Source organism: Oncorhynchus tshawytscha, linkage group LG16 (genome assembly GCF_018296145.1).
Source record: "Oncorhynchus tshawytscha isolate Ot180627B linkage group LG16, Otsh_v2.0, whole genome shotgun sequence".
In the NCBI taxonomy this organism is placed as follows: Eukaryota; Metazoa; Chordata; class Actinopteri; order Salmoniformes; family Salmonidae; genus Oncorhynchus; species Oncorhynchus tshawytscha.
The window spans coordinates 65,299,514-65,327,043 of NC_056444.1; the positions used below are offsets into that span (position 1 = coordinate 65,299,514).

General features: G+C 42.6%; 2 protein-coding genes across 7 annotated transcripts in view; both read left to right on the forward strand.

Annotated features, from left to right (window-relative positions):
• Positions 1 to 12,890, forward strand: part of LOC112216117 (disks large-associated protein 4) — a 127,947-nt gene extending 115,057 nt beyond the window's left edge. The window contains exons 6-11 of the mRNA XM_024375836.2: positions 4,279 to 4,709; positions 4,832 to 4,923; positions 8,130 to 8,575; positions 9,398 to 9,489; positions 9,796 to 9,939; positions 10,131 to 12,890. Coding sequence (XP_024231604.1) covers positions 4,279 to 4,709; positions 4,832 to 4,923; positions 8,130 to 8,575; positions 9,398 to 9,489; positions 9,796 to 9,939; positions 10,131 to 10,349 — 1,424 coding nt within the window. The 3' untranslated portion in view covers positions 10,350 to 12,890. The remainder of the gene's footprint in view (positions 1 to 4,278; positions 4,710 to 4,831; positions 4,924 to 8,129; positions 8,576 to 9,397; positions 9,490 to 9,795; positions 9,940 to 10,130) is intronic.
• A 1,238-nt stretch (positions 12,891 to 14,128) lies between these two features.
• LOC112216118 (6-phosphofructo-2-kinase/fructose-2,6-bisphosphatase 2) overlaps positions 14,129 to 27,530 on the forward strand; it is a 31,271-nt gene continuing 17,869 nt past the window's right edge. For 3 of the 6 annotated variants that reach the window (XM_024375837.2, XM_024375840.2, XM_042299495.1), the window contains exons 1-8: positions 14,129 to 14,275; positions 15,937 to 16,251; positions 17,693 to 17,818; positions 18,832 to 18,928; positions 19,448 to 19,511; positions 19,653 to 19,727; positions 19,837 to 19,893; positions 20,011 to 20,135. In XM_024375837.2, the coding sequence (XP_024231605.1) occupies positions 16,155 to 16,251; positions 17,693 to 17,818; positions 18,832 to 18,928; positions 19,448 to 19,511; positions 19,653 to 19,727; positions 19,837 to 19,893; positions 20,011 to 20,135 (641 nt within the window). In that variant the 5' untranslated portion in view covers positions 14,129 to 14,275; positions 15,937 to 16,154. The remainder of the gene's footprint in view (positions 14,276 to 15,936; positions 16,252 to 17,692; positions 17,819 to 18,831; positions 18,929 to 19,447; positions 19,512 to 19,652; positions 19,728 to 19,836; positions 19,894 to 20,010; positions 20,136 to 27,530) is intronic. The other 3 variants (XM_024375838.2, XM_024375841.2, XM_024375839.2) reach the window with 3 other exon arrangements.

A 27,530-nucleotide genomic window follows, 5' to 3' on the forward strand; every position in this document is an offset into this window, starting at 1 on the left:
ACAGCGGTAGTAGACCTTACAGTGTAATGCGTACTTACAAGCCCTTAACCAACTACTTTAAGAAGAAAAACGTGATCAGTAAAAAAAGAAAACAGAAGTAACAAATAATTAAACAGCAGCAGTAAAATAACAATAGCGAGGTTATATACAGGGGGTACAGGTACAGAGTTACTGGTGCTTTCTGCTTTAGTTTTTGTCTGTAAGTAGGAATCAGGAGGATAGAATAATGGTCAGATTTACCAATTGGAGCGCGAGTGAGAGCTTTGTACTTGTGGAGTAAAGTTTTTTTTTTTTTTTTTACCTCTGGTTGCACGTGTAACATGCTGGTAGATTTGAGGTAAAATGGATTTGAGTTTCTTATGGCCTTATACAGCTGATTGACTGCGGTCTTAGTGCCAGCATCCGTTTGTGGTGGTATGGAGACGGCTATGAAAAATACAGATGAAAACTCTCTTGGTAAATAGTGTGATTTACAGCTTATCATGAGATACTCTACCTCAGGCAAGCAAAACGGCAAGACTTCCTTAGATCTTGTGCACCAGCTGTTGTTTATCGATATACATAGACCGTCACCCCTTGTCTTACCAGAGGCTGCTGTTCTATCCACCCGAAAAAGCTTAGAACCCGCCAGCTGTATGTTATTCATTTCGTCGTTCAGCCACGATTCGGTGAAACATAAGATATTACAGTTTTTAATGTCCCGCTGGTAGGATATAGGTGATCGTAATGTGTGTTTTTTAAATTATTTTTTTATTAGCGATTGATTGGCACGTTGGCTAATAGGACTGATGGTAAAGGTAGATTACCCACTCGGCGACGGATACAAGGCACCCGGATCTTCGTCAACAATACCACCGTCTCTTTCTCCTAAGAATGGTGGGGATGAGGGCCTTGTCGGCCGTCTGAAGTAATTCCTTCCCGCCTGACTCGTTGAAGATAAAGTATTCCTCCAGTATGGGGTGAGTAATCGCTGTCCTGATATCTAGAAGCTATTTTCAGTCATAAAACATGCTGGCAGAAACATATACAAAATAACTTACAAATAACGCAAAAAAACATGCACAATATCACAGTCGGTTATGGGGATCGTAAAACAGCAGCCATCTCCTTCGGCACCATTCTTCATTGCATCATGGACTGCTCCTCATCAGTTATAATCAACAATAGACTGTAAAACTACTTTGTTTCTGATCAAAGTCCAGTTCTGTAATCCACTCATGCCTCATGTGCATTAACATATCCTAAGCCAGACTGGTTTTGCATTGAATGCAAAGTAGAGGTGTGATTCACAGACTCATTCACTAGCAATACTCATGTTATCAGATATCCAAGTGCTCAGTGTTTTCTGATGTTTGTCCCTTCTGATGCCAGCCCTGGATAGCTGATGCTGTCTATGAGACCAGTGGGTGGGTAGTAGGGTTGGCACTGCCCCACAGGAGAAAAGGTTCCAGACAGCTTAGTTAATCTACCCCATAATCACCTCTGGGCAGTCAGCCCATGGTGAAGGGCAGAGCAAGCATAGTTCAGTAATACAAATCACAGCAGGACTGGACAGAGCCTTTCTGCCAATAGTTTGAATAATAGGTAGTTCTACAGCGTTAGTGCTTAAAAACAGCACTTCCTCTGTCATTGATGTTACTGATGGATTATGGCCAGATGATGGCCTTTTCTCTGTCAGTTGTTTGGTGAGGGAGTAGGCTGTCTGGACTGTGTACACTTGTTTGTGTGGTACACTAGCGAATGTGTACCAGCCACGTAGACATGTGGATAAAGAGGCTTGTAGTACTAAGAAGAACGTGACAACACCGAACACGCCACATTAATTACTCGTCGGACTCTTGTGTGTCTATGCTGGGCATTTGAGGAATGGGTCCCGTTCTCGGGGAATAACGGTGTACTTTTGTCCTCGGCTGGCGCCAGGCCCAGGGCTGAGGCGGTTGCTGCTGTTAGAGCAACGTGTGAGACAGCTCTTCTCTCTGTGGCCACTGGATTCCACAGGCATGTTTGTGTGCGTTGGTGACATTTGAGTGTTAAATGAAATGGGGCAGCCTGTCATTTGTTGATGACAGATCTCATGTCTACACTTCCCTGTTGCTATAAACAAAGGATCTTGAAGGATGTTTGGTCACACTAACATTAACCTATATAGGCCAGGCATTGCCCTTTTCATACCGGTGAATCAACTGTGAAATGGACCTAGACAAACCCCTGTAATAACCCTGTCCTTGTAGTAAAGTATGTAGGTTATTCCCTACAGTTTCCGGTAAACTTTTTTTTCATTCAGCCTGTGACTGTGTGTTTAGTCATGTGTGGGAGTATACTTGGCGCCAATGTGACTTTGTGAATGTTGTAACTGGACCAGACCAGTGTAATTTTTCTTTCCTCTCCCATTTTCCCAGGCAGCCCTGTCAGTCCTCTCTCTTTCCAGGATCTGTTGATCCCACCAAGCCACACGGCCAACTGTTTAAATTAGTGATGGGGGGGGGGTCGATACGGTTACATATCGGGATATTATTTTTGACGATCGTTTTAACAATGATCGTTTTAACAATACTGCCAAAAAGGCAGTATTTTTCTTTCACAGCTTGTTCTCCGTCTTCTTTTAAATAGGGAGCCAATTTGTTTTCAGCACTTTAATTTCCATGACTGATCAATTCGTTCTCATGGCTCTCTTGTCCCTCTTCAGTGGACACATGGTGAGCAATATGTTTGGACCATTGAATCGCAATACGTATTGTGTCGGCACATAACTATCGTGTCCCTGGCAGTTCCCAGCCCTAGTTTAAATGGCAACTTATTTCTTACAAAAGGGCCAGCCTCTCCTTTAGTTTGCATTTGTATATCTAGCAGCAGCATATGCCCTGCCTGACCCAGTTTCTGGGTTCTCTTTTGAGTTGTATTATGGTAATTACCTCTCTGTTTCACTCAGTAACCCTCCAATCAGTCACTGATGACAAGAACAGGGGCCAGGTCCACCCTCAAGCACTAGGCTAGAGTGAAATCCCCTGCTCTTGTGTCAGACTTGCTGGTAATTTTCTCTTGCTGGTAATTCCCTCTGACTCCTCTTGGAAATGTTTGCAGTAAGATCAGCCCGGGGAGTGTCATGATTGTTTGTCAGTGTGTTATTGGTATCTCCAGGGGAAATGAGGAGGCTTATTCAGGGGTTTTCTGGATCAAAAAGGGGCTTAGGTGGTGGGTTTGGCAGGGAGCGTGGCAATGGGCACGGTCGGCACAGTTGAATTTGAGAATTTTAGAGCCCCCCCCACAACTTTCCTGCAATTTTCAGAATTTCTCCATTGAGCCAATATACATTTTTTGCAGTTTTAAAGTTAAAACTGTGCAATTCTACACATTTTGCCATAAGCTGATAGAAAATGTTGCAGTTCTAGAGCAAATTTCCAGAAATTCTACATTCTGCCATAGAGCTGAGAGAATTGTGCAGTTTTAAAGATACTTTCCTGAAGTTCTATGCATTTTGCCATGGCTAATGCTGTGTTCTTTTGCTGAAACTGAATATCAAAATCAATACTGGTAAATTCATTGTCTTGGGAATTTTATATTCCCCTGACTGTCTAGCTTTTGTTTTGGTGATTGTTAGTTCTCAAAGACTTTATTGTAATTTTTTTATAACATATTTTATACATGCTTTATCTGGTTTTAGTCATTTAAGTTTACACTGAAAGCGTTTTTCATTTTTTTGTAGTTTAGACTGGTTTTTTTGTACAGTTTTGAAACCAAGGGTTTCTATGGCAGAAAAATTAATGCTATTCATTCAACAACACAATCAATCTATCTGTGCAGTTTATCAGGAGTCAATGATCAATGGTTCCCTGAACTATCCTACTGCTACTTCCATAATGAAGAATAGCGCATTTCCATTGGACACAGAATGTGTCTGACTTTCCCCACTTTATAGTCCCTTGAGAAAGACGATTGGGAGGGTAGGCAGTAGGCACTACTAGGCAGGTAAGGGACTCCCATAGGGACAGATTGACTGACGTCAATGGAACTGAAACAGCAGGTTTACAGGAAACATGGAGGTGTGTGTGTGTGTGTGTGTGTGTGTGTGTGTTAGGCATGGGAAAATATGTTTAGGAAAATTGGGTATGTTTTTATTGTATTTTTGAAGTTGCTTTAGAGCAGGCTGTCTTTGATCTGCCCTGTTCTTTTACAACTCAGTTTAGCTGTTGTGGTGGTTCAGTTGGCACTACTTTAATTAACTTCCTGCTTTGTCCTGGTTCAGGTTTCAACTAATGGCACTTCCTTCCTCTTTCCCAGCACTCCCTAGGTGTGTAAGCAGCTCCTGTAAGAAGGGCCCACCACCGGTCCCACCGCGCGCCACCTCCAAGCCCCACATCTCTGTGACGGTGCAGAGCAGCACAGAGTCAGCCCAGGACACATACCTGGACCAACAGGACCACCGCAGTGAGGCCAACAGCCAATCAGGACGCAGCAACTCCTCTGATAGCCTCTGCAGCCTGCGTACAGGCAGCCTGGCCAAGGGCTCTCAACCCCGGGCCCCAGCCCCCATCCCTGCCCCAAGAGACTCCTTCCCACTTCCCTTCTTCAGCACCACCACAAGTACCGGCACCCAGGTTGAGCCCCAGAATGACACTCTAAACCCAGGCCCCAGCCTCACTCCAGACCAGTCCCTAACCCTTCCAGAGCCTGTTCCCACAAAGAGGAAGCTCTCGTCTATCGGCATCCAGGTGAGCCCAGGAATCAATTTTCTAAATTGACTGTTAGTTCAGCTTTAATGTCTGTGATGCACTGTAATCTGTTGGGAGGATGCTTAGATTGACTGACATTCGTTGTAATGGTTGACTCATAGGTGGACTGCATTCAGCCAATCCAGAGAGAGGTTCAACTGCCCCCCTCGACCAAATTCCAGTCTATTGGAGTGCAGGTGGAGAACGGCAGGCCGTAAGTCAAATCCTTATCAACACAAGATAATCTCAATCAGCTGATCACTCAATCAGCTGTTCAGTCACTTGCGTAATAGTCATTTCTCATTTTATAGGGATGTAATGATTCACCTATACGCATCGGTCCCGATTCAAATGTTTAAGATGCAAGTGCAGCGGTCCACAGACACCAAACCAATGCAAATTTAGCATGCTAGGCATGCGTCGGTCAGAACCCGATTTCAATCATTTTGCATGCTGAACAACCTCAGGCAATATCAGTAGTCTAGTCAAACTGCACTGTGCCCAGTTTCACCCGCTGACCGACGCGAAGTAGGCTGCCTTTTCCTGATATTGCACATCTACGTGGCACCTTCATCGTTCGAATGCTAAAATGCCTTGTATGATACAGTATTAGGCTTTATTAGTAGTGACAACCTGTGTAATTTGCTAGGTTATTGTTATCTAGTCACTGTTTTACCGGAATAAAAATAAGCTACTGGAGACCTGGGGTTGGAACCGACTCAGGGAACAGAACTGAGAACATAATGACATTTTTCCAGAAACAGAACCAGGAACGAAAGTCATCTATATTGTTCCGGAACAGCACAGTTATTTTTAAAGCATGGGAACTGGGCATTTTCTTCCCACGAAGTGCCCATGCGCAAAGCCCTCTCTCACTCAGAAACGCATTCCAGTGTCTGGCAGCCAGCTGAAATTCTGTGTGTGTGTGTTACCTCCCCCTTCCGAAGCATAGTCTACTGACTTTACAAGCGTGATTCAGAAGTTGGGGAGATTTTTAATTGGAGAATAATTTATTAACTTTTTTAATGGATACTGTAGTTATCAGGTTTCACATCGGATTTATTAATTACAAAAAGGCAAGACGTGTTTTTATTTGAATTCTGGTGCCACTCTGCAGACACAAGCTTGTTAGTGAGCTAGTTAACTCATCTGCCTATACCTGCTGAGCGGCGCTTACGATAGATTTTATTTTGATCAGGTTACATTTTATTTTTGAACTCCAATGACCATAGTCCATTGCGCATCTACTTGTCCGGTCTTTCTTTTGTGCCTGCCGGAAGAGACAAGAATGAACATGAGGGGATATAGAGAGCAGCTGTTGTGATTGATAGTTGGTATTCAGCAGTCCATAAAAGTATGCCTTATTTACTTTGAAGAACTACAAAATAGTTATTTTGTCAGGCCGAATAGGCAGCAGATCTGTAGAGATGAGATGATGACTTGGAATGAAATGATAGTCATCAAATAAACAAATGTAATATACACAACAATTGAAATATTTAATAAAAGTGATGTGAATAAATGATGGTTAATAAGTGATAAGCAGTAACGGACAGTCATGGGACTTTTATTAATTGTTTTATTCTGTGTTATAGCATTCAACCCAAATGATTGCCACTTTTATTTTAAATAATTAATAAATAAAAAAAATAAGTGTCACTTTTTATTTAACCAGGCAAGTCAGTTAAGAACAAATTCTTATTTATAATGACGGCCTACACCGGCCAAAACCGGACGACACCGGCCAAACCCGGACGACACTGGACCAATTGTGCACTGCCCTATGGGACTCCCAATCACCTCCGGTTGTGATACAGCCTGAATTCAAACCAGGGTGTCTGTAGTGACGCCTCTAGCACTGAGATGCAGTGCCTTAGACCACTGCGCCACTCGGGGGCCCAAAGGCACTAATCGCTCAGCACTATTACTAACCCAAACACATATTCTGCAGAAATTACATGTTAATTAGGGGGTGCTGGTGATATCAGAACCAACGTGGGGAGAGAGAAAACATGGGCAACATTGCGCCCCCCCAATCTGATAGTAGTGGGGTGGTAGATGCTTAGTCTCCATTATGGCTCAGATCAGGTGCCTACATAGTACATACATCATTTTATACACACACACACTAGGGCCGGGATGTTACCAGTATCGCGATACTCGTTACTGTTGTGGCAAGGAAACAAAACACGAAGAGGATTTAACATCATTGTTTCCAAGCTACAGCACACAATATTTTACATACAGCAGGTTCTTAAAGGACTGACTAGGGCCGCTTCGTGTTTTCATTTTTGCCGTGGAAAGAATATTGCGATACTGGTATCGTCATAGCCCTAACACTCAGACAGATCCAGCTCATGAGCTCCATCAGCAGCACCTTTGAATTTTGGATGGAAAATGAATGCGTTTATATAACAGATCGTATTGCATCCAACCGAAACGCATCGATTCGTTATCTAATCAAACCAAATCGTTTCAAACTAAAACGTATCGTTCCTGTATCATATCGGAGCCCACGTATCTAGATGCATATCGAATCGTCTTGAAAGGGAAAGATGCACATCCCTATCATTTTCACATTGGAGACCTTGATGTTTCCTTCACAATCTCTAAATTGAACTGCTTCACATGTGTTTGTGCATCTCCTGCTGTGTTCAACCGTTACTCATCAATCCATCCACACCCTCTAATCCCTATTTCCTCCCTTAGTCCCTCCCCTCCTGCCCTGGCTTCAGCCTGTTTGGTCCAGGCAGTTACCAAGGTCACTCAGCAGTCACTCTGAGCTCGTGCTGGCAGCAGTACAGTATTAGTGTAGCGTCTCTCTGTCTTTCTCTCTCTCGGTCTGTCTGATTGGTGGCCTTTGTTGTTTTGGCTACAGTGGAGGAGGCAGAGTGATGTGAAGAACTGGCCATTTAAACAGCCTAGTACATAGTAATTCTCCCTAATCACATTGGTTGGACAGTATGCCCACTCCGTCTGTTCTGCCTATCACTGAACGCTGTAATTTTGTCCTCTCTCTCCCCCTCACTCTCTCGATTCATCTTTCTCGCTTTCCTGCATGCTTACTCAGTCACCCTCTCATCATGCCGTCTCTGCCTTTCTCTTTTGCCTCTGCAGTAAAAGCAATGTGCTCTCAGCACTCATGTCCTTGATCTATCAGTCAAACTCCACTTCATAATGATGGCTTTCTGTATGCCTGTCGTTGGGAGAGGAAGTCTGACCTAGCACTAATGGCTGAATACAAACTGTCCTTGGTCTATGTATTAACACAAAGTGTGTTCCAGTAATCTCTGGACCACAGTAGTCAGAGATTGGGGCAGTGATTTGTGGTCGTCAGGCCCCAAGGTCAACCGTATTACATCCACAGTAAATGATCTCCGAACTGCACCAACACTAATTTGTGTGTGTGTGTCCGTCCAGACTCAGCCGGGCCAGCAGCATGGCCTCCAGACAGAACACAGAGACAGAGCCTCAGGACTCTCAACAAGACACCCATCCCTCAGAAAACAACAGTAGAGCCAACTGCAACAGCCAGCCGGTAGATCCCGCCCTCACTGCCTCCAACGGTGAGGACAGCGCAACGGCATGGCATCCTCCCAAACATGCCCCAGTCCCGGCGAGAGTGTCTGCCTCCCTCCCAGAGAGAATGGACCCGGCCCTGGACCCCTCCTCCCTGCCCCCTCCAGACCCCAGCTTGGAGAGTGGCAATGGCAGTGTCCAGGGAGATGCAGCCCAGCCCGGCACGCCCACCTGCCTCCGGGATGGCAACTGGTTCCTCAAACTACTACAGGCTGAGACTGCACGTATGGAGGGCTGGTGTCAACAGATGGAGCAGGAGACCAAAGACAAGGACATCTCAGAGGAGGGTAAGACACAGTACACCATACTCACACTAACCAGCTAAATGTATACAAGACCGTAGACTACTCATTCTGATAGGCATAGAGGTTTTTCATGGAGTAAGAGACAGTCTATCATACTCACTCTAAACAGGAGACCTCTATACATTAGACAGAGATACAATCTCCTATCAGTGAATACCTTGTCAGTTCTATGACATGTGGAATTGGTATTGAGATGATGTCCTCATCCCTGAAGCCCTAAGACAATTACAGTCCATATAAGCTCCTGTCTGTTGTGGAGATTGGAGAAGGCAGGACAGGCTCATTTAATGCTAATAGTTAACGTCAAATGCTGCTCATTACCTCCTTCAGTTTAATGGCACTACTGCAGACAGACTCTTTGATCCTCCAAGATCTGGCTCAGGCAGGCAGGTAGATAATCTACCTCTGTGTCAGGCAGGTAGATAATATACCTCTGCATTGCAGTTATTGAATGTGTAATGAACAGTATGGACTCCCACATCAGGTTATTCCTCAGCAGACCTGTATTTTATGATCTTACTCATGCAAATGTTAATAATGAAATAAAAAATATATAAAGTCATTTTTATAACTTTTGGGGGAATAAAGGTTTGTAATTTATTCTATGGATGAAGTGTGTCACCAGCAATGTAAATTGTACGCTGTAATGACAATGGTAATTAAGGACAAAGGTCAGAAATGCCACATAACCATACAATTTTAAGGACATTTTATATTGCCATTAAAAAATATTGCGCTCTGTACCCATTTAGAGAACCTGCATGTTGTTGTGATGGCTGACTGGCTGTTGTTTTCTGTGTGTAGTGATGGGAACGGTCCGCAGTGCAGTGGGCAGTGCCCAGCTCCTCATAGCCCAGAAGTTCCAGCAGTTCAGAGGACTCTGTGATGAGAACCTGGTGAGTAGTACTAACTCTACAATGCCCTCTTAGCCTGGTACATTTCAATGCACCTTTTTCAGTCTCAGCAGGTTGTGTTGTTTTAGAGCTCCCCCTGGTGTCAAAATACATACATACCAAATGGAGACATACTTCTAAGCAATGAGGCAACACACATCCATCTCTGTAACGGATGGCTAATATTGATGTTAAATCTGTATTCTGAAAGTGAGCCATGGCTGGAAAGGACTGAATAATGTTCTGTAATGTCAGTGTGTCTAGACAAGCCAACTAGAACTGTCCTTCCTGTCACATCCTGTCTGTTAGAATGTGAATGCCAACCCTCGGCCCACAGCCCAGGATCTGGCGGGGTTCTGGGACCTCCTGCAGCTCTCTGTAGAGGACATCAGTGTCAAGTTTGACGAGCTCTGGCAACTCAAGGCCAACAACTGGCAGCTGCCAGAGAAGAAGGTATTGGACTCACACCACATATCACCTTGATAGATCCTGATGACTTATTACTATTATTATCATCCAAACAGCTTTCTATTTAATTTTTAAAAAGACACACTTTATGCACAAACACATCCTACATATTCTTAATGGGTTTGAGTCCAAAATTCCAATGTCTCTTCATCCTAATATCTCTGTCTCATCCTCAGGTGGAGAGGAAGGTTGTTCCCCCCTCTGTGCCAAAGAAGACGTCCAAGCTGACCCCTGGGAAGGACCGGAGCGTGGACTCTGTGGTGGACAAGCAGCGGCAGGAGGCCAGAAAACGCCTGATGGCGGCCAAACGCGCGGCGTCGGTACGACAGAACTCTGCCACGGAAAGCTCAGACAGCATTGAGATTTACGTCCCCGAGGCCCAGACACGCCTCTGAGAACAGACCGCCACCGGCACTCTGCTCCCCCATGAAGGAACAGCCTCTCTCACCCACATATACACTCACACACACATACACACTGCTCCCCATGAAGGAACAGCCTCACACATGCACTAGACACATCCCGGGGTACAGAGCCTGGTCCCCTAATGGCAGCGCAGCATACAATCAGAGTAGAACCCAGGAGAGCACAGGCATGCTAAAAAATACAGAACAATGCAAAACCACTTCCTTCCTGGCTGCCATGGAGATGGAGACCTCAACAGACATTTAATACTATTGTTATTACTATTAATATTATTATTATTATTATCTCCTCCTGAAATGCATCAAGACTGTCTTAAATGTGCATCTTGGATAAAAGGACATCCTTATTCCTTGTCAGCTGAAGAATCTTGGTATCCCAGAAGTTAACTCTCTTCCCATCCCCTCACTTCTTCTGAGTCTGCGAGCTGGGCTGGGCTAGTCCAGGCAGCCTCTATCGTTTACCACACACACTCAGGATACACACAGGTGTACTCATTCACTGTCCACACAGTCTTCCTATTTTCTCTTTGTATTAGGCTGCCACTCCATTGGTTGTGGACGATAAGCTTTACTCTGTATGGATTCTATATGAGATGGTGTTATCGTGTACTAAGGAAGACCGTAGCATTCTATCTATCTCAAACTGGTTACCATAATAGTTTTGTAAATGTTCTTTACCAGATTGTTTGTTAGACAAGGTCCAGTGTTCAGTACTAAGGTAGTTTTTCTATAGACCAAGTACATGTACTGTCGTGATGATGTTCGCACATGATGCAATCATTCTCTCTCTCATAAACACGCAATATGCTGTCTGTCGGTGTCTGTGCAGACTCATGTTTTACATCTTCTATGCCCTGTTGAGGGAAGAAGAGAGATTACCAGGGCCAGTTGATGTGCTCTAAGGTAGGAATGTAACATGCATTGAAAATAACTTGATAACTGCACCTGTCATGCCACTTGTTTACCTGGTTACTTTACCCATATTTGTTGCAGGGGACCATGAGGTATTGTGCACCACTTAATTACAACATTCCCTGTTTCCTACTCAACCTCCAGTACATTTGAATCATAAAGTGTAATCAACTATAAGCTCTCCTTTTTTCCTGATTACCAAGACTGGTTTATTTTCAGTGGCATATGCCAGAGCTCTGCCAGTGGTGTTGGGAGATAACTCGTATAAGCAATAAGTAAAATGGCAAGTTTGAACTAGCAATGTAAAAATGATTCCGATTCCCAGTCAAAAAGCAACAACCCCTAGCCCCTAAACTTTCAGTGTTCTCAGATCTGAAGTGATAGGTCAAAGTCAAACAATATGTGATGAGTCTACCTTGTCTTACAATGTTCCATGAGGAGCTTCAACTATTCTTCTTCCTCCTGTCTAATGCTTAGGCTATGTGCTGTTTTCTCCAGGTGAGCCCTCAGTCACTTAACAAGCCAACAGTCGAACGAACCATAACAGCGCTTTGGTCGTCATACACCATTAATAACCACTACTTCATTGGTCAAAGCCTTCACACCAACTGTCAAATTAATAATGATCCAAAATAATGACAACATAGCATACATTATAAACTAAGAAATGCATTCGCTATGTATCACTTATCTGTGCATTGAAAAGGTCTAAGAATCTAAATATTTCAGACTATACTCAAGCTGAATTAATGTACTCTTATTATGGTGTCTGGCTGGCAGTTTGACCTCTTATTCCTGTGTACAGATAGAGGCACAATGTGGCGATAATTTAAAAAAACATTTTGTATGAGACATTTTCTGTGACTGGTTTGAATTGACCATGCAGTCAGCCAAAACACACTAGACTGTTTTGACCTGTGCCACAGGTTATATTGGTATTTTTCTGGATTTGGAGAGAATTGATGGTGCTGTATAGGATTGTACTGAGATGGTGTGGAGTTTGAATGCCTTCCTAGAGAAACATGTCAGCATCACTGAAAAAGAGGTGTATTCACACTATCACGCTACAGCATACGTGTGTATATGAGCTTTCAGCTTTGCATTTCTTTTTCTCATGATTCGCCATGTTCCACTCATTCGCTGAATTCCAAATCAACCCTCTAGCCTAGGCACTCCTGTTAGATCTGAAATGATTGCATAGGTATGGAGAAAATCCACCCACTCTATCAGAAGCAAAGAAGCTCTGATCAGAAGGCAAAGTGCCGCGATTACGTTTTTGCGCAAAGCTATGCGAGTGATTGATTTGGAATTTTGATAAAGATCTGCAATTTCAGGATCTCAATGCAATTTGTCCCCTTGAAGAGCTGGCTCTCCTCCTAAATGGCTAACACCTGTGCCACAACAAGGCTGCCCTCAAAGTGCTCGTGTGATCCACAGTCCGTTTTGTATTTTTATCTCGTAATGTAAAATATGGCAATTAGTAGAACTGGGAAAGCAGCTGATGCAGGGGCACCAGTATGTTAATTATTGTTTGTAATACATCATACGGACCTGTACATTTCATTGTCCAAAGAAATCATTAAACATCCCTTTGTTACATCTCCTTGTCACCAACATTATTCTCCTCATTGCTCTATGTAATATTAGCTAAGATGTTAATATTACAGATAAAATCGCTGTCTTCAATGATATTTAGCTGTATGTTAGCTCATGTTTTAAGGTTATATCTCTTTTGAATGGCCTTCCTCATAGCTTAGAACAAGAGTCATGCAAAGATCCTACTGAGATCATAGCACCAATCACAATTTGTTGTCTGTCTGGGGATGGAGACTAGTCTGTATTCAGTCTCATGTCATTCAGGGTTGGTGAATTGGTCTCAGATTGCATGTTCTCCTCTTCAACCATACAGTCAGAAGTGTTAGACTGGTCTCTGCATGGCACTGGCATAGCATAGAATCTAGATCTGAACCTAGATTAGAACATTGTTTCCTTCAGAATCAGGAGCCTGGAAGAATGGAACCTTCAGGAGAAAATGGCCTGATCAGGGATATTCAGGCAGTTTGTATACAGTATGTTTTGTGTTATAAAGGGCTATAATGGGCATATGAAGGGGCAACCCCTGATGTCATATACCCTGTTGAGACAGTGACTTTGGACAATACAAAACACTTCAGCCATCTGGCTTGGATTTTTTTGAACTAATGGTCTGGATTGTATCAATAATGTCAAAAACATTTTGCCATGCATCACTTTTGGGGTAATGATGGGACACTAAATAAATTCCCTGATGAACTTTTCTATGGTAGTAGAAAATCTCACTTACCTGACTGTAGATATACCTCAGACTTGTCACAGGTGATTACACCATCCCCATTGGCCAACTCCTCTTTGAGAGATGCAAATAGTGAAACATGCATAAACAAAGTAGACAGAGGGCCATTTAGAAACTACCGGTCATTATTTTACAAATCAAGCACATATTCTACTGATACGGGGTTGTTCATATGTTATGGTATAATAGTTATTTTGAAAGAATAAAGAATTGTAATTACCAATAAAATGTCCTATTCGTTTTCAAGTGTGTGAATACAGTTGAGCAAGCAAAACAATGTACAGTAACTAAATTAATAGCGAAACGTATCATAGCGCTCCCCCTACTGGCTTCAAGATGGTAGGCCTAACTGACCGTAGAAAAACTAGAAAATTAAAGGCTATTTTCTTTTATTTTTTAGATATACCAATAAAATGTGTGTGTGACATAAAACAGAGCGTTTCTCATTCCTAAATGGAGACCATAATATCATATTACTCGTGTGTGCATTGTCAGCGCGCATATTGATTCGTTTCCTGCGGACGCCGGGAGGAGCCAAACATTAAGAGGATGAGCAACACCTCGGAGCGGACTGATTAAATACTCTACTGAATCAAAAGTGACTCACCAACGAGATAGCTACATTTGTGTGGACTCGTCTATCGTCATTTTGGTAAGTGCTGCTGAATACTATCTGCCTTGCGTAGGTGAATCGCTATGTTGTTGCAGTGAAAATAAAGCCCTCAAGTTATTGTATAAAACAAGTCATAGCTATGGACATGTAAAAAAATAAACCAACCGGTCACTTTCTTCAGATGTAAAGTGGGATTCAACATGCTTAGCTAGCTAACATTAGCTACATAGCCTATATGCCTACTGTTACAGTGCTAAAGCTGACGTTAACTAGCTAGCTAAACTGCTTGTGAAATACACTACATGGTCAAAGGTATGTGGACACCTGCTTGTCGAACATCTCGTTTTTAAAAAATCATGCTGCTATAACATCCTCTACTCTTCTGGGAAGGCTTTCTACTAGATGTTGGAACATTGTTGCAGGGACTTGCTTTCATTCAGCAACAAGAGCATTAGTGTGGTGGGGCACTGATGTTGGGCGATTAGGCCTGGCTCACAGTCGGTGTTCCAACTCATCCCGAAGGTGTTCGATTGGGTTGAGGTCAGGGCTCTGTGCAGGCCAGTCAAGTTCTTCCACACCGATCTCAACAAACTATTTCTGTATGGACCTCGCTTTGTGCACAGGGCATTGTTATGCTGAAATGGGAAAGGGCCTTCCCCAAACTGTAGCCACAAAGTTGGAAGCACAGAATCGTCTAAAATGTAATTGTATGCTGTAGTGTTAAGATTTCCCTTCACCGGAGCTAAGGGGCCTAGCCTGAACCATATAAACAGCCCCAGACCATTATTTCCCCTCCACCAAACTTTACAGTTGGCACTATGCATTGGGGTAAGTAGGGTTTGCATCCGCCAAACCCAGATTCTGTCGGACTGACAGAGAACGTGTTTCCACTGCTCCAGAGTCCAATGGCGGCGAGCTTTACACCACTCCAGCCAACAATTGGCATTGCGCATGGTGGTCTTAGGCTTGTGTGTGGCTGCTCGGCAATGGAAACCCATTTCACGAAGCTCCCTGCGAACAGTTATTGTGTTGACTTTGCTTCCAGAGGCAATTAATTTAGTTTTATTAATTCTGCATTCGGCAGTCCTGTTGTGTGAGCTTGTGTGGCCTACCACTTCACGGCTGAGCCGTTGTTGCTCTTAGACGTTTTTCAACTTCACAATAACAGCACTTACAGTTGACCGGGGAAGCTCTAGCAGGGCAGAAATTTGATGAACTGACTTGATGGGAATGTGTCATCCTATGACGCTGCCATGTTGAAAGTCGATGAGCTTTTCAGTAAGGCCATTCTACTGCCAATGTTTGTATATGGAGTTTGCATGGAGGTGTGCTCAATTTCATACACCTGTCAGCAAGGGGTGTTGCTGAAATAGCTGAATCCACTAATTTGAAGGGGTGTCCACATACTTTTCCCATGTAGTGTATATCTACTCAGCTAGCTAGCTATGATTGAAAGTAAACAAATGAATGTGGGAAGAAGAACTAAACAACTAGCCAGCTAGACGCTGATGCAGGGATTTCTCAAGTAATTTGATTTAGCCTAGAAGTTTGAGATGTTAAACGTTACTGATCTTTTACAAGCCTTGTCAGCCAAGTGTTGTCATCTCTGTACATTACTGAAGCGTATTGTACTCTCCCAGTGTACCATTGTTTTAAAAAGTAAAACCTTCAACATCGACTATCTGTAAAATCCTCTGCAGAGAGATGATGATGACCTCACTCAGCTAGTGACCTGACCTCCCAGTCCCAGAGCGTCCTCAACCAGGCAACCCAGCCGTGACAGAACCAGTCATTGGACAGCACAATAGTATTATATATATGCCATTTAGCAGACGCTTTTATCCAAAGCCACTCATCTGTGCATACATTTTACGTATGGGTGGTCCCACAGTGACAGTGTTCAATTTCTACTAGCATCATGGCTGCCAGCCAGCAGAAAGGCACTGCAGTGCTGGAAACCTCAACAGAGGGAAAGCGAACAGAGCTCAGGGCCAATGAAGTACAGAAGAAATGCTGTAAGTACTGTGTGTCTGGGTCTTCCAGTATCATGTTCTAGTCTGGTCTCTTTCCTGTGTTAACCCAATTAGGTTAAATGTTAACTCATTGCCAGATGCATCAATCTGATCTTTGGGTATTCATTGTAAGCGGTCTTCCTCTAAATGCAGAACCATTCAGACCTTTTTTTGTCACGATATAATGCAATTCTGTTGATTAAGTGCATTGAATTGGTCTTGGGCTGCTGTGCAAATTTGACATTTAGAAATGAACACGAAGTGCCCTTTTTTAGGTAGTAATCAGTCCTATTTTTTTGTCTCGCTGGCTTTCAAAAGGCGAAAGCAGGTGCATGTGCGATCGTATGTCACTACCCTCCCTCCCCTGTGATGCAACTAGGCATCTCTTGTCTCCCTACCTGCCTCTATAGCGTGTGAAAGGTGCTCGATAGATATATCTTAACTGCCAAAATAAAGGAAACTCCAACAGTGTCTTAATAGTGCGTTGGGCCACCACGAGCCATCAGCACAGCATCAATGCGCATTGGCATAGATTCTGACAGTGTCTGGAACTCTATTGGAGGGAAGCGACACCATTCTTCCATGAGAAATTCCATAATTTGGTTTATTTATTGTGGTGGAAAACGCTGTCGCATAAGTGTTGAATTGGGTTGAGATCTGGTGACTGGAACACACAAACACACACCTTTAACCCCCTATGCTCCTTTGGGAACCCTCTTTCAAAGTCACTAATATCTCTTCTCTCCATGGTAGCCAAAATAATGGGCAAATGGGCATTTTTATACATGGCCCTAAGCATGTGTGGAAGCACCTGCTTTCAATACACTTTATCCCTCATTTACTCAAGTGTTTCCTATATTTTCGCAGTTACCTGTAGATTATATGTGATGTATTTTGTCACCAGTGAGTGTGTTTTGGCAATAACAAAATGTCATCCCCAGTTAAACAAGTCTGGCATTAACTTTCCAGTCAATTCTGCGCAATCTGGAGACTCATACTTCATACTCACACAAACATATTCATTGGCTGCTCGATAACATCTAGATTTTTAAACCGCCTTGCTGGTTCTAGAAATGTAACATGTGACCGTCATGCATGGCCTTGTTAAGCATAGCAAGGGTTTGTTTGCAATAGACTGAGGATGGGTGTTGGTGGGCTTTCTTGAATCTACAGTAACATACTAAAGAAGAGAGACAATAACCCTCATAACTCCAGGCTATATTTGTACTTTTCTGGGCAAGGATGTAACAGTGTCTGTGGACAGTCAGTTGCTAAGCAGCTACTAGTGATAACATCTGAATGGGGGGAACAGGAATAACTGAAAATGGATAAACTGTTTGACTTTCATTTTTAAAGATGAACTTATTGTTTATACCTTGGCCTACATTCTAATGGTATTTCAAAGTAAGTAGTTTGGTTGTGAGTGATGTGTCTTTGTGAACAGCATGGGCCTCTTATATGACCAACTCCCCCACTGTGATTGTCATGATTGGTCTTCCTGCCAGAGGGAAAACCTACATGTCCAAGAAGCTAACCCGCTACCTCAACTGGATAGGAGTGCCAACCAAGGGTTAGTATAAAGGCATCACTGTATTTAAATTTTGTTCCAGAACCTTCCAACCGGAAGATATGCATTGAAGCGACACCTTCCTCATTCTTCATGTCACTATTCAATCCAATCATAATCCTCTACACCAGTGGTTTTCAACCGGTGTGCCGTGAGGAACTTTCCAGTTTCGAACACTCAGAAGTGTGACCTGTGGAATGAACATGGATTTTTTAATTGGGGGCACCAGTGTCACTCAAATAGTACATCTGTATCATTCTTTCAAGGCCTGTACGCTCAGGCTGTTACAGGCTTATACATTTGTATAGTTTGAGGAGCGTGCATCATGAGCAAAGTCATTTGTATCATTTTACTTTGCCGCTGAGAACCATTAGCACAGGCAAGTCGGACTAGGCTTAATTTTACCACAGCCTCTAGCATAGAAACAAACAGAGCATAGCTTTATGTCCGTGGTTGCACCTTTAAAATGCAGAAAAACAGCTTGTCTCTATCCCAAACCGTTTAAACCTAAAGACCTATTTTAATGCTCTTAAAGGGATACACACAAATTAATAATGAGTAAGGAACTATGAAAATGCTTCAAAGAAACCCTAATTAATCTATAAATATATGTTTTTATGGGAAATGGATCATTTACAGTGTGCATCAGATGAGATGGAGGTCATGACCACTAAATACATTAATAGGGACATTTTAAGTGTGCCACAAGATTTTTGTTATCCCATCAAGGTGTGTCACTGTTAAAAAATAAACAGTTTGGGAACCACTGCTCTATACGATGTGTAAAATAATTCCTTTGTGTAGACCACTAACAAAGGATTTATTTTGTGTAGACCACTAACAAAGGATTTATTTTGTGTAGAAATATTTATAGCGGAGGATGTCATTGAACTGCAATGCTGCAGAACCTGTTTGTCTTCCTTCCACTGTTCAGTAGAATGTCACATGATTTACAAGAACATGTCGTGCCTTTCATCACCTGAGGCTTATGATGATGGTCAAGTATTGTGTTGCAGTGTTCAACCTGGGGGTCTACAGGCGAGAGGCTGTAAAAGCCTACAAATCCTATGACTTCTTCAGACATGACAACGAGGAGGCCATGGAAATCAGGAAGTGAGTGGTCCTCCTCCCCTCTGTGTTTTTGGACCTGTGACAGAAGAATTTGTTTGTTTTGATGAGTTAAACAGTATTGCAGTAACCCTTTTTTTTCTAGAATATGCCCTCCATGTTTTCCACAGCCCCAGGCAGGTGTTTTCTGTATTTACAAAACCTGCGGAGGTTTACAAGGCCCCGACTTGATATAAACAATTAATGTAATTACGTTTTAAGTAGTGCGCATTGTTAGTCGCCTGGCAGACTGTCATTTTCCTAGTCTCTCATTTTAGTATTTAGTGCTGGCTGCCTATAACCCTATAATATATAATAATAGGGATTGTAATATGTTATGTATTTCTATGCTGTACATTTTAACAGATTGAACATAAATGTTACTAAGGCGTAATTGGGTCCTCTTACAATTCATTATAGCCACATAGTGCATAATATCTATTGGCTTTAAGTGAAGTGTTACAGATTTTTCATTTAAATTGTTATTGATGTGGATTACTGAAGTGGGTCACTGTGTTCCTGCAGGCGGTGTGCTCTGGTAGCTCTGCGGGATGTCAAAGCTTATCTGACTGAGGGGGGCCAGATCGCTGTGAGGATCTACTCTTTGCTCTTTCTGTTTTGAGTAATTGGAGATAAAATAATGATATAAAACTGAAAGACAAGCTTAATTTTAGATATCAGTGACATGTGATTGATTTATTTAACGTGTTTACTGTCTTATGTATTTCAGGTCTTTGATGCCACAAACACCACCCGAGAGAGGAGAGAATTAATCCTTAGTTTTGCAAAGGAACATGCTTACAAGGTCAGTTTCATGTCATACATGTTACTAGGGTTGGGTATAGAAACTATTCTCTATTGTTATTGTCAATGGTTTGTTGAAGTGGGTCTTCATAGATTGGTCTCTTTTGCAGGTGTTTTTTGTGGAGTCATTGTGCGACGACCCTGATGTCATTGCTGCTAATGTTATGGTAAATTAACTAGAATGTTAAAAAATATGAATACTGCTTCTCGTTAAAACATTCTCTAATAATCTTCAAGGTATTTCCACATTTTAAGTCTTGTGCACCACACTCTCTCCTCCCCAGAATGTGAAGGTATCCAGTCCAGACTACCCAGAGAGACACAGAGAGAGTGTGATGGAGGACTTCCTGAAGAGAATAGAATGTTATAAAGTCACGTACCAACCATTAGACCCAGATGAAAATGACAGGTAAGACATTCTGCTGAGTTCTCTCTTTTAAATGGTTAATTGATTAATTTTGTCAGTCATGCATTTGCATTCAAAAACATTTTTCAAGAGTTCCAGTTTGTCCAGTAGGTGGAGACGACACGCAAGATTGACAAAGGTTGTTTTTCTGTTATTGCCTGCTTGGTGGCTACATTGACTCATCATATCATTGGTCTGATTTCCAGATCTGATCGTCCTGACAGAAACCGTTTCTTGTTCGTTGGTCATTATTGCTTTTCCACCATAGTATTTATTTTAGATCCCTTCCGAAACAATACACAAACAACCATACATTTTTACCATCCAAGCTTGACCAGACTTTTGTTTTGTGGCAGGAGAGAGGTTTAGTATATTTCAAATATGTATTTTTAGCTAAATATAATCTGCTTCAAATGAATATTTCCTGCTGTTTTTCAAGCTCCATAATTTTGTTCATTCTCACCTTCCTACTTGTCACAGGAATTTCATAATTTAAGAATTTGTAAGATTCTTATTTGTATAAAATAGACAGGGACCAGTCTTATCAAAATAGATAATAGTATTTATTCTCGGAGCGCGCTGCCATGGAACCAAAAACAACAGTTTATATACAAAATATGACGTCATAGGTTATAAAATATCCTTTCTCCTATCGACCAGGGCAAAACAGGTTCAAAAGTTTATTCCAACCCCCTCGCTCGCTCACTCCAGGCACACACTTATCAAGATCAACTTCTGGAATCTTCACCTTCATCCATCACTATTTAGAAGACAGTTCCAGATAATGGAAAACCCAGGAAAACACTCGCTGCCTTATCTAAACATCCCAGAGCTAAGTTGAGTCGGTTCAACCATAGATTAACGATCCTTTCTGCTTACTTAAAACCCACAATCCATTCCTTATGAATTAACATTATTAATCAGATATAATAAAACAGTATAAGTTTAATTAGTTATAGTTCTATTTCAAATGTAGATATTGTTTAGTCATTATTCATAAAATTCCTAACCCCCGCATATCCAGAGAATTCTCATTTCGAGACTATACGATGTTATTATACACTGGCAACAGTGCAAGTACAACAGCAGACAAACAGTGGGTTGATGTGGTGTGTGCATGCATGAGAAGTTAAACAACTCAGAGCAAATTAGTGACAACTAGAAACAATATGTTTCAACCATCTGTTCATCTATTTGTCATTTGAACTCTTCCTGGGACACCAGGCCCTGGAGTTTTAGGTTGGCTTGGAGGGGCCTAATGAAAGGTCCTTTTTTCCAGGCTCAGTTAACATTTTTGGGACTCTTAAAACAAGAAGATTGAGATCTGAGCTTGAATGTTTTCATTTCAAACAAGAAGAGGGTAGATAAAAATGGTAGTTTTCCTAAAATGGCATTATAAATAAGAATGTACCCGTGTTTGAGACTACGTGTTGCTAGTAATCAAATTGTATTGGTCACATACACGCGTTTAGCAGATGTTATTGCGGGTGTAGCGAAATGCTTGTCCACCCGACAGCACTGTAGAGATCACAATGGTGAGTTAGAAGGTTCTGATTGGTGACAAAACGAAGGGCTTCATGATAGTCGAGAGCCTTCAGTGTAGAGCTTGAGGCTTTCACATAAATAGTATCACCATAGTCCAATACAGAAATAAAAGTGCAATGGATCAACTATTTTCTGGCGACAAAGGAAAAGCAAGCTTTGTGTAATAAAATCCAATACACAGTTTTGAGTTTCCTGGCAAGGTTTTCTACATGGCTTGTGAAGCTGAACTTCTCAACCACCCAAACTCTCAGATATTTGTACGTTTTGACTTACTCTATATAACTTCCTTCCAAGGTTGTAATTACATGGTTTTCAGAGTGTTTAGTATTGGAAAATACCATGCATTTTGTTTTAAAGGAATTCAAAACAAGCTTCAAATTTGACAGATTCTGTTGAATGATGTTAAAATGCAACTTCTCATCCAGGGCACAGTGAGCATAATTCAAAACGTTCAAAGTTGCTGTGATAGTGCTGTGGCCAGACCTGAAACCTAATTGCATACCACTCAACATATTGTTTTCCATGACTTAGGCCTTTACGTAAGGTTTCAACCACTTCCGAATTCATCAGATGAAGTCAGAACTGTGATCAAAGATGCAGTTGTGAAATTTCCCCACATCAGCTGATATCTCAAAGTGCTGTACAGAAACGCAGCCTAAAACCCCAAACCGCAAGCAATGCAGGTGTAGAAGCACGGTGGCTAGGAAAAACTCCCTTGAAAGGCCAAAACCTTGGAAGAAACCTAGAGGAACCAGGCTATGTGGGGTGGCCAGTCCTCTTCTGGCTGTGCCGGGTGGAGATTATAACAGAACATGGCCAAAATGTTCATAAATGACCAGCATGGTCGTATAATAAGGCAGAACAGTTGAAACTGGAGCAGCAGCACGGTCAGATGGACTGGGGACAGCAAGGAGTCATCATGTCAGGTAGTCCTGGGGCAATATCCTAGGGCTCAGGTCCTCCGAAAGAAAGAGAGAAGGAGAGAATTAGAGAACGCACACTTAGATTCATACAGGACACCGAATAGGACAGGAGAAGTACTCCAGATATAACAAACTGACCCTAGCCCCCCGACACAAACTACTGCAGCATAAATACTGGAGACATTATGTACAGTAATGTACCAAGAATACAAGGGTTGGATTTGAACTGAACAATTTCATGTCAGAAGAATAATGTAGAAAATCTGGTTTATGGTTAGCTTATACTGGTGTAATTTTAGATTGGAGAGCTCACAACTGGACATCAAAATAATGTTCATTTGTGAAAGCAAAACAGAAACGCAGGCAAATTAGAGACAGATCCCCTTCACACCTTTTTATTGCAGAATTGTGATCTGTGATGAAAGAACTTTAACATTAGTTCATCTTGAATGTTTTTAAGATAACAAGTTTAAACACTTTACTTCAATGAATCAACATTGAATTCATCAAAATATAATTTCAAAATCTACAAACAATTAACCTGTTTGTAAATGTTAGACATCTTAGTAAGTAGGCAATTTATTATTAAAGCATAATTTCAGGTGAACAAAAAAAGTCCATACCAGAGGTGGCCAACCTTGCTCCACTCCCTGATCTACTGGGTGAGCAGGCTTCTATTCCAGCCCAGCAATAACGCACATTATCAACTCATTAGGTGTGATAACTTGAATCAGGTGTGTTAGTGCTGGGCTGTAACAGAAGCCTGCATACCTCCAGGAGAAGGATTGGCCTGCTACAGTTGTAATAAGTTTGTAGCCTACATTGTGTGTGACATTTGAGCTGTATTGTTCTGTACAACATTTGCTAACATAAGCACATATGCAACCCATGGCATACAAGAATGTGCCAGCAGTCTCTTGGGACATTCACTGGGACCTCTTCATCTGCAGACAGGCTTTTGCAGCTCTCCATATCTGAGAACAGACATAACAAAGTAAGATCCCTGACTATCATCTCTGTCTGTCTTCATAATGTTCCTCTCTAGGGACTAAAACTGGAGAATATTTGCGTAATGTCATCCCACAACGTGCCATATCTAACTAGTACACCTATTCTCTTTTCTGACAGCTGGAGCAGAACATCTTCTCACCCTCTTCCGTTATAACACTCTTCCAATGCATTTGGAGTGAGGTTTTTAATTTACAATTAACCTTCATCAAGAACTTCATTTTAGCTTCTTAACTAGCTTGTCGTAGGTACATTCAAAAAATGTATACGATTCTGTTTTATTAGCTAGCTAGTTACAGCAGGCTACTGTGTGTAGGCTAATGAGCTGCTTGTTAGCTAGCTAGGTATTACATAGATTCTTGAGTTGATCAGTTGGATGTCCACGAGTCTAGGTTCAGGTCATCCATAAGCAAAAATTCTGATTTGACGTGATAATAATTCTAAAATACAGTCCAGATAGCCAGCAATAGCAGATGGCGGTAAAAAGATAACAATATTTAAGTATGCACTAGGATTAATATTCAAAGATAGATATTTTGGTGAATGGAGTCAGAATGGTAGCCGAAAACGTGTCTTTTATGTGTATATAGCAACACCACGATCAGACCGGAAAGCATAAATACATCTGGGTCTGCTGTTTTACCCAAATATTCACAAAATCATGTTCCAGAAGAAAATGTCTTACATTTATGAGCAGAAACCTCAGACAATTCTGACTTTTTAAATTCAGATGGGGTAGAAATGTCAGGACCTGGGTTAAATTGCACATTTCCTTATACACTGCTCAAAAAAATAAAGGGAACACTTAAACAACACAATGTAACTCCAAGTCAAGCACACTTCTGTGAAATCAAACTGTCCACTTAGGAAGCAACACTGATTGACAATAGATTCCACATGCTGTTGTGCAAATGGAATAGACAACAGGTGGAAATTATAGGCATCTAGCAAGACACCCCCAATAAAGGAGTGGTTCTGCAGGTGGTGACCACAGACCACTTCTCAGTTCCTATGCTTCCGGGGCTGATGTTTTGGTCACTTTTGAATGCTGGCGGTGCTTTCACTCTAGTGGTAGCATGAGACTGAGTCTACAACACACACAAGTGGCTCAGGTAGTGCAGCTCATCCAGGTTGGCACATCAATGCAAGCTGTGGCAAGAAGGTTTGCTGTGTCTGTCAGCGTAGTGTCCAGAGCATGGAGGCGCTACCAGGAGACAGGCCAGTACATCAGGAGATGTGGAGGAGGCCGTAGGAGGGCAACAACCCAGCAGCAGGACCGCTACCTCCGCCTTTGTGCAAGGAGGAACAGGAGGAGCACTGCCAGAGCCCTGCAAAATGACCTCCAGCAGGCCACAAATGTGCATGTGTCTGCTCAAACGGTCAGGAACAGACTCCACGAGGGCCCGACATCCACAGGTGGGGGTTGTGCTTACAGCCCAACACCGTGCAGGACGTTTGGCATTTGCCAGAGAACACCAAGATTGGCAAATTCGCCACTGGCGCCCTGTGCTCTTCACAGATGAAAGCAGGTTCACACTGAGCACATGTGACAGACGTGACAGAGACTGGAGACGCCGTGGAGAACGTTCTGCTGCCTGCAACATCCTCCAGCATGCCCGCTTTGGCGGTGGGTCAGTCATGGTGTGAGGTGGCATTTCTTTGGGGGGCCGCACAGCCCTCCATGTGCTCGCCAGAGGTAGCCTGACTGCCATTAGGTACCGAGATGAGATCCTCAGACCCCTTGTGAGACCATATTCTGGTGCGGTTGGCCCTGGGTTCCTCCTAATGCAAGACAATGCTAGACCTCATGTGGCTGGAGTGTGTCAGCAGTTCCTGCAAGAGGAAGGCATTGATGCTATGAACTGGCCCGCCCATTCCCGAGACCTGAATCCAATTGAGCACATCTGGGACATCATGTCTCGCTCCATCCACCAACGCCACGTTGCACCACAGACTGTCCAGGAGTTGGTGGATGCTTTAGTCCAGGTCTGGGAGGAGATCCCTCAGGAGACCATCTGCCACCTCATCAGGAGCATGCCCAGGCATTGTAGGGAGGTCATACAGGCACGTGGAGGCCACACACACTACTGAGCCTCATTTTGATTTGTTTTAAGGACATTACATCAAAGTTGGATCAGCCTGTAGTGTGGTTTTCCACTTTAATTTTGAGTGTGACTCCAAATCCAGACCTCCATGGGTTGATAAATTTGATTTCCATTGATAATTTTTGTGATTTTGTTGTCAGCACATTCAACTATGTGAAGGAAAAAGTATTTAATAAGAATATTTCATTCATTCAGATCTAGGATGTGTTATTTTAGTGTTCCCTATATTTTTTTGAGCAGTGTAGTAAAAGCAGCAAAATAATGGCGCCATACACTCTGTCTGCCACCTGCCCAGTTGAAACCAGGAATCATCCCTGAAGAGCACACTTCTCCAGCGTGCCAGTGGCCATTGAAGGTGAGCATTTGCCCACTGAAGTTGGTTACCACGCCGAACTGCAGTCAGGTCAAGACCCCGGTGAGGATGACAAGCACGCAGATGAGCTTTCCTGATACGTTTTTTGACAGTTGGTGTAGAAATTCTTTGGTTGTGCAAAGCCAGTTACACGTGGTTGTGAGGCCAGGTTGTACATACTGCCAAAACTTGAGACGTGTTGTGTGAGACAACTGCACATTTTAGTGGCCTTTTATTGTCCTCAGTACAAGGTGCACCTGTTTTTTTTCACCTTTATTTAATCAGGTAGGCTAGTTGAGAACAAGTTCTCATTTACAACTGCGACCTGGCCAAGATCAAGCAAAGCAGTTCGACACACACAACACAGAGTTACACATGGAATAAACAAACTTACAGTCAATAATACAGCAGGGAAAAAAGTCTATATACATTGTGTGCAAATTAGGTAAGATAAGGGAGGTAAGGCAATAAATAGGCCATGGTGGTGAAGTAATTACAATATAGCAATTAAACACTGGAATGGTAGATGTGCAGAAGATGAATGTGCAAGTAGAAATACTGGGGTGCAAAGGAGCAAGATAAATACAGTATGGGGATGAGGTAGTTGGATGGGCTATGTGCAGTGATATGTGAGCTGCTCTGACAGCTGTTGCTTAAAGCTAGTGAGGGAGATATGTGTCTCCAGCTTCAGTGATTTCTTTTTCTTCAGTTCGTTCCAGTCATTGGCAGCAGAGAACTGGAAGGAAAGGCGGCCAAAAAGGGGAAGTGGCTTTGGGGGTGACTAGTGAGATATATCTGCTGGAGCACGTGCTACGGGTGGGTGCTGCCATGGTGACCAGTGAGCTGAGATAAGGCGGGGCTTTACATAGCAAAGACTTGTAGATGACCTGGAGCCAGTGGGTTTGGTAACGAGTATGAAGCGAGGGCCAGCCAACAAGAACGTACAGGTTGCAGTGGTGGGTAGTATATGTGGCTTTGGTGACAAAACTGATGGCACTGTGATAGACTGCATCCATTTTGTTGAGTAGAGTGTTGGAGGCTATTTTGTAAATTACATCGCTGAAGTCGAGGATCAGTAGAATGGTCAGTTTTACGAGGGTATGTTTGGCAGCATGAATGAAGGATGCTTTGTTGCGAAATAAGAAGCCAATTTAATATTGGATTGGAGATGCTTAATGTGAGTCTGGAAGGAGAGTTTAGTCTAACCAGACACCTAGGTATTTGTAGTTGTCCACATGTTCTAAGTCAGAACCGTCTAGAGTAGTGATGCTAGAAGGGCGGGCTGGTGCGGGCAGCAATCGATTGAAGAGCATGCATTTAGTTTTACTTGCATTTAAGAGCAGTTGGAAGCCACGGAAGGAGAGTTGTATGGCATTGAAGCTCGTCTGGAGGTTAGTTAACACAGTGTCCAAAGAAGGGCCAGAGGTATACAGAATGGTGTCGTCTGCATGGAGGTGGATCAGAG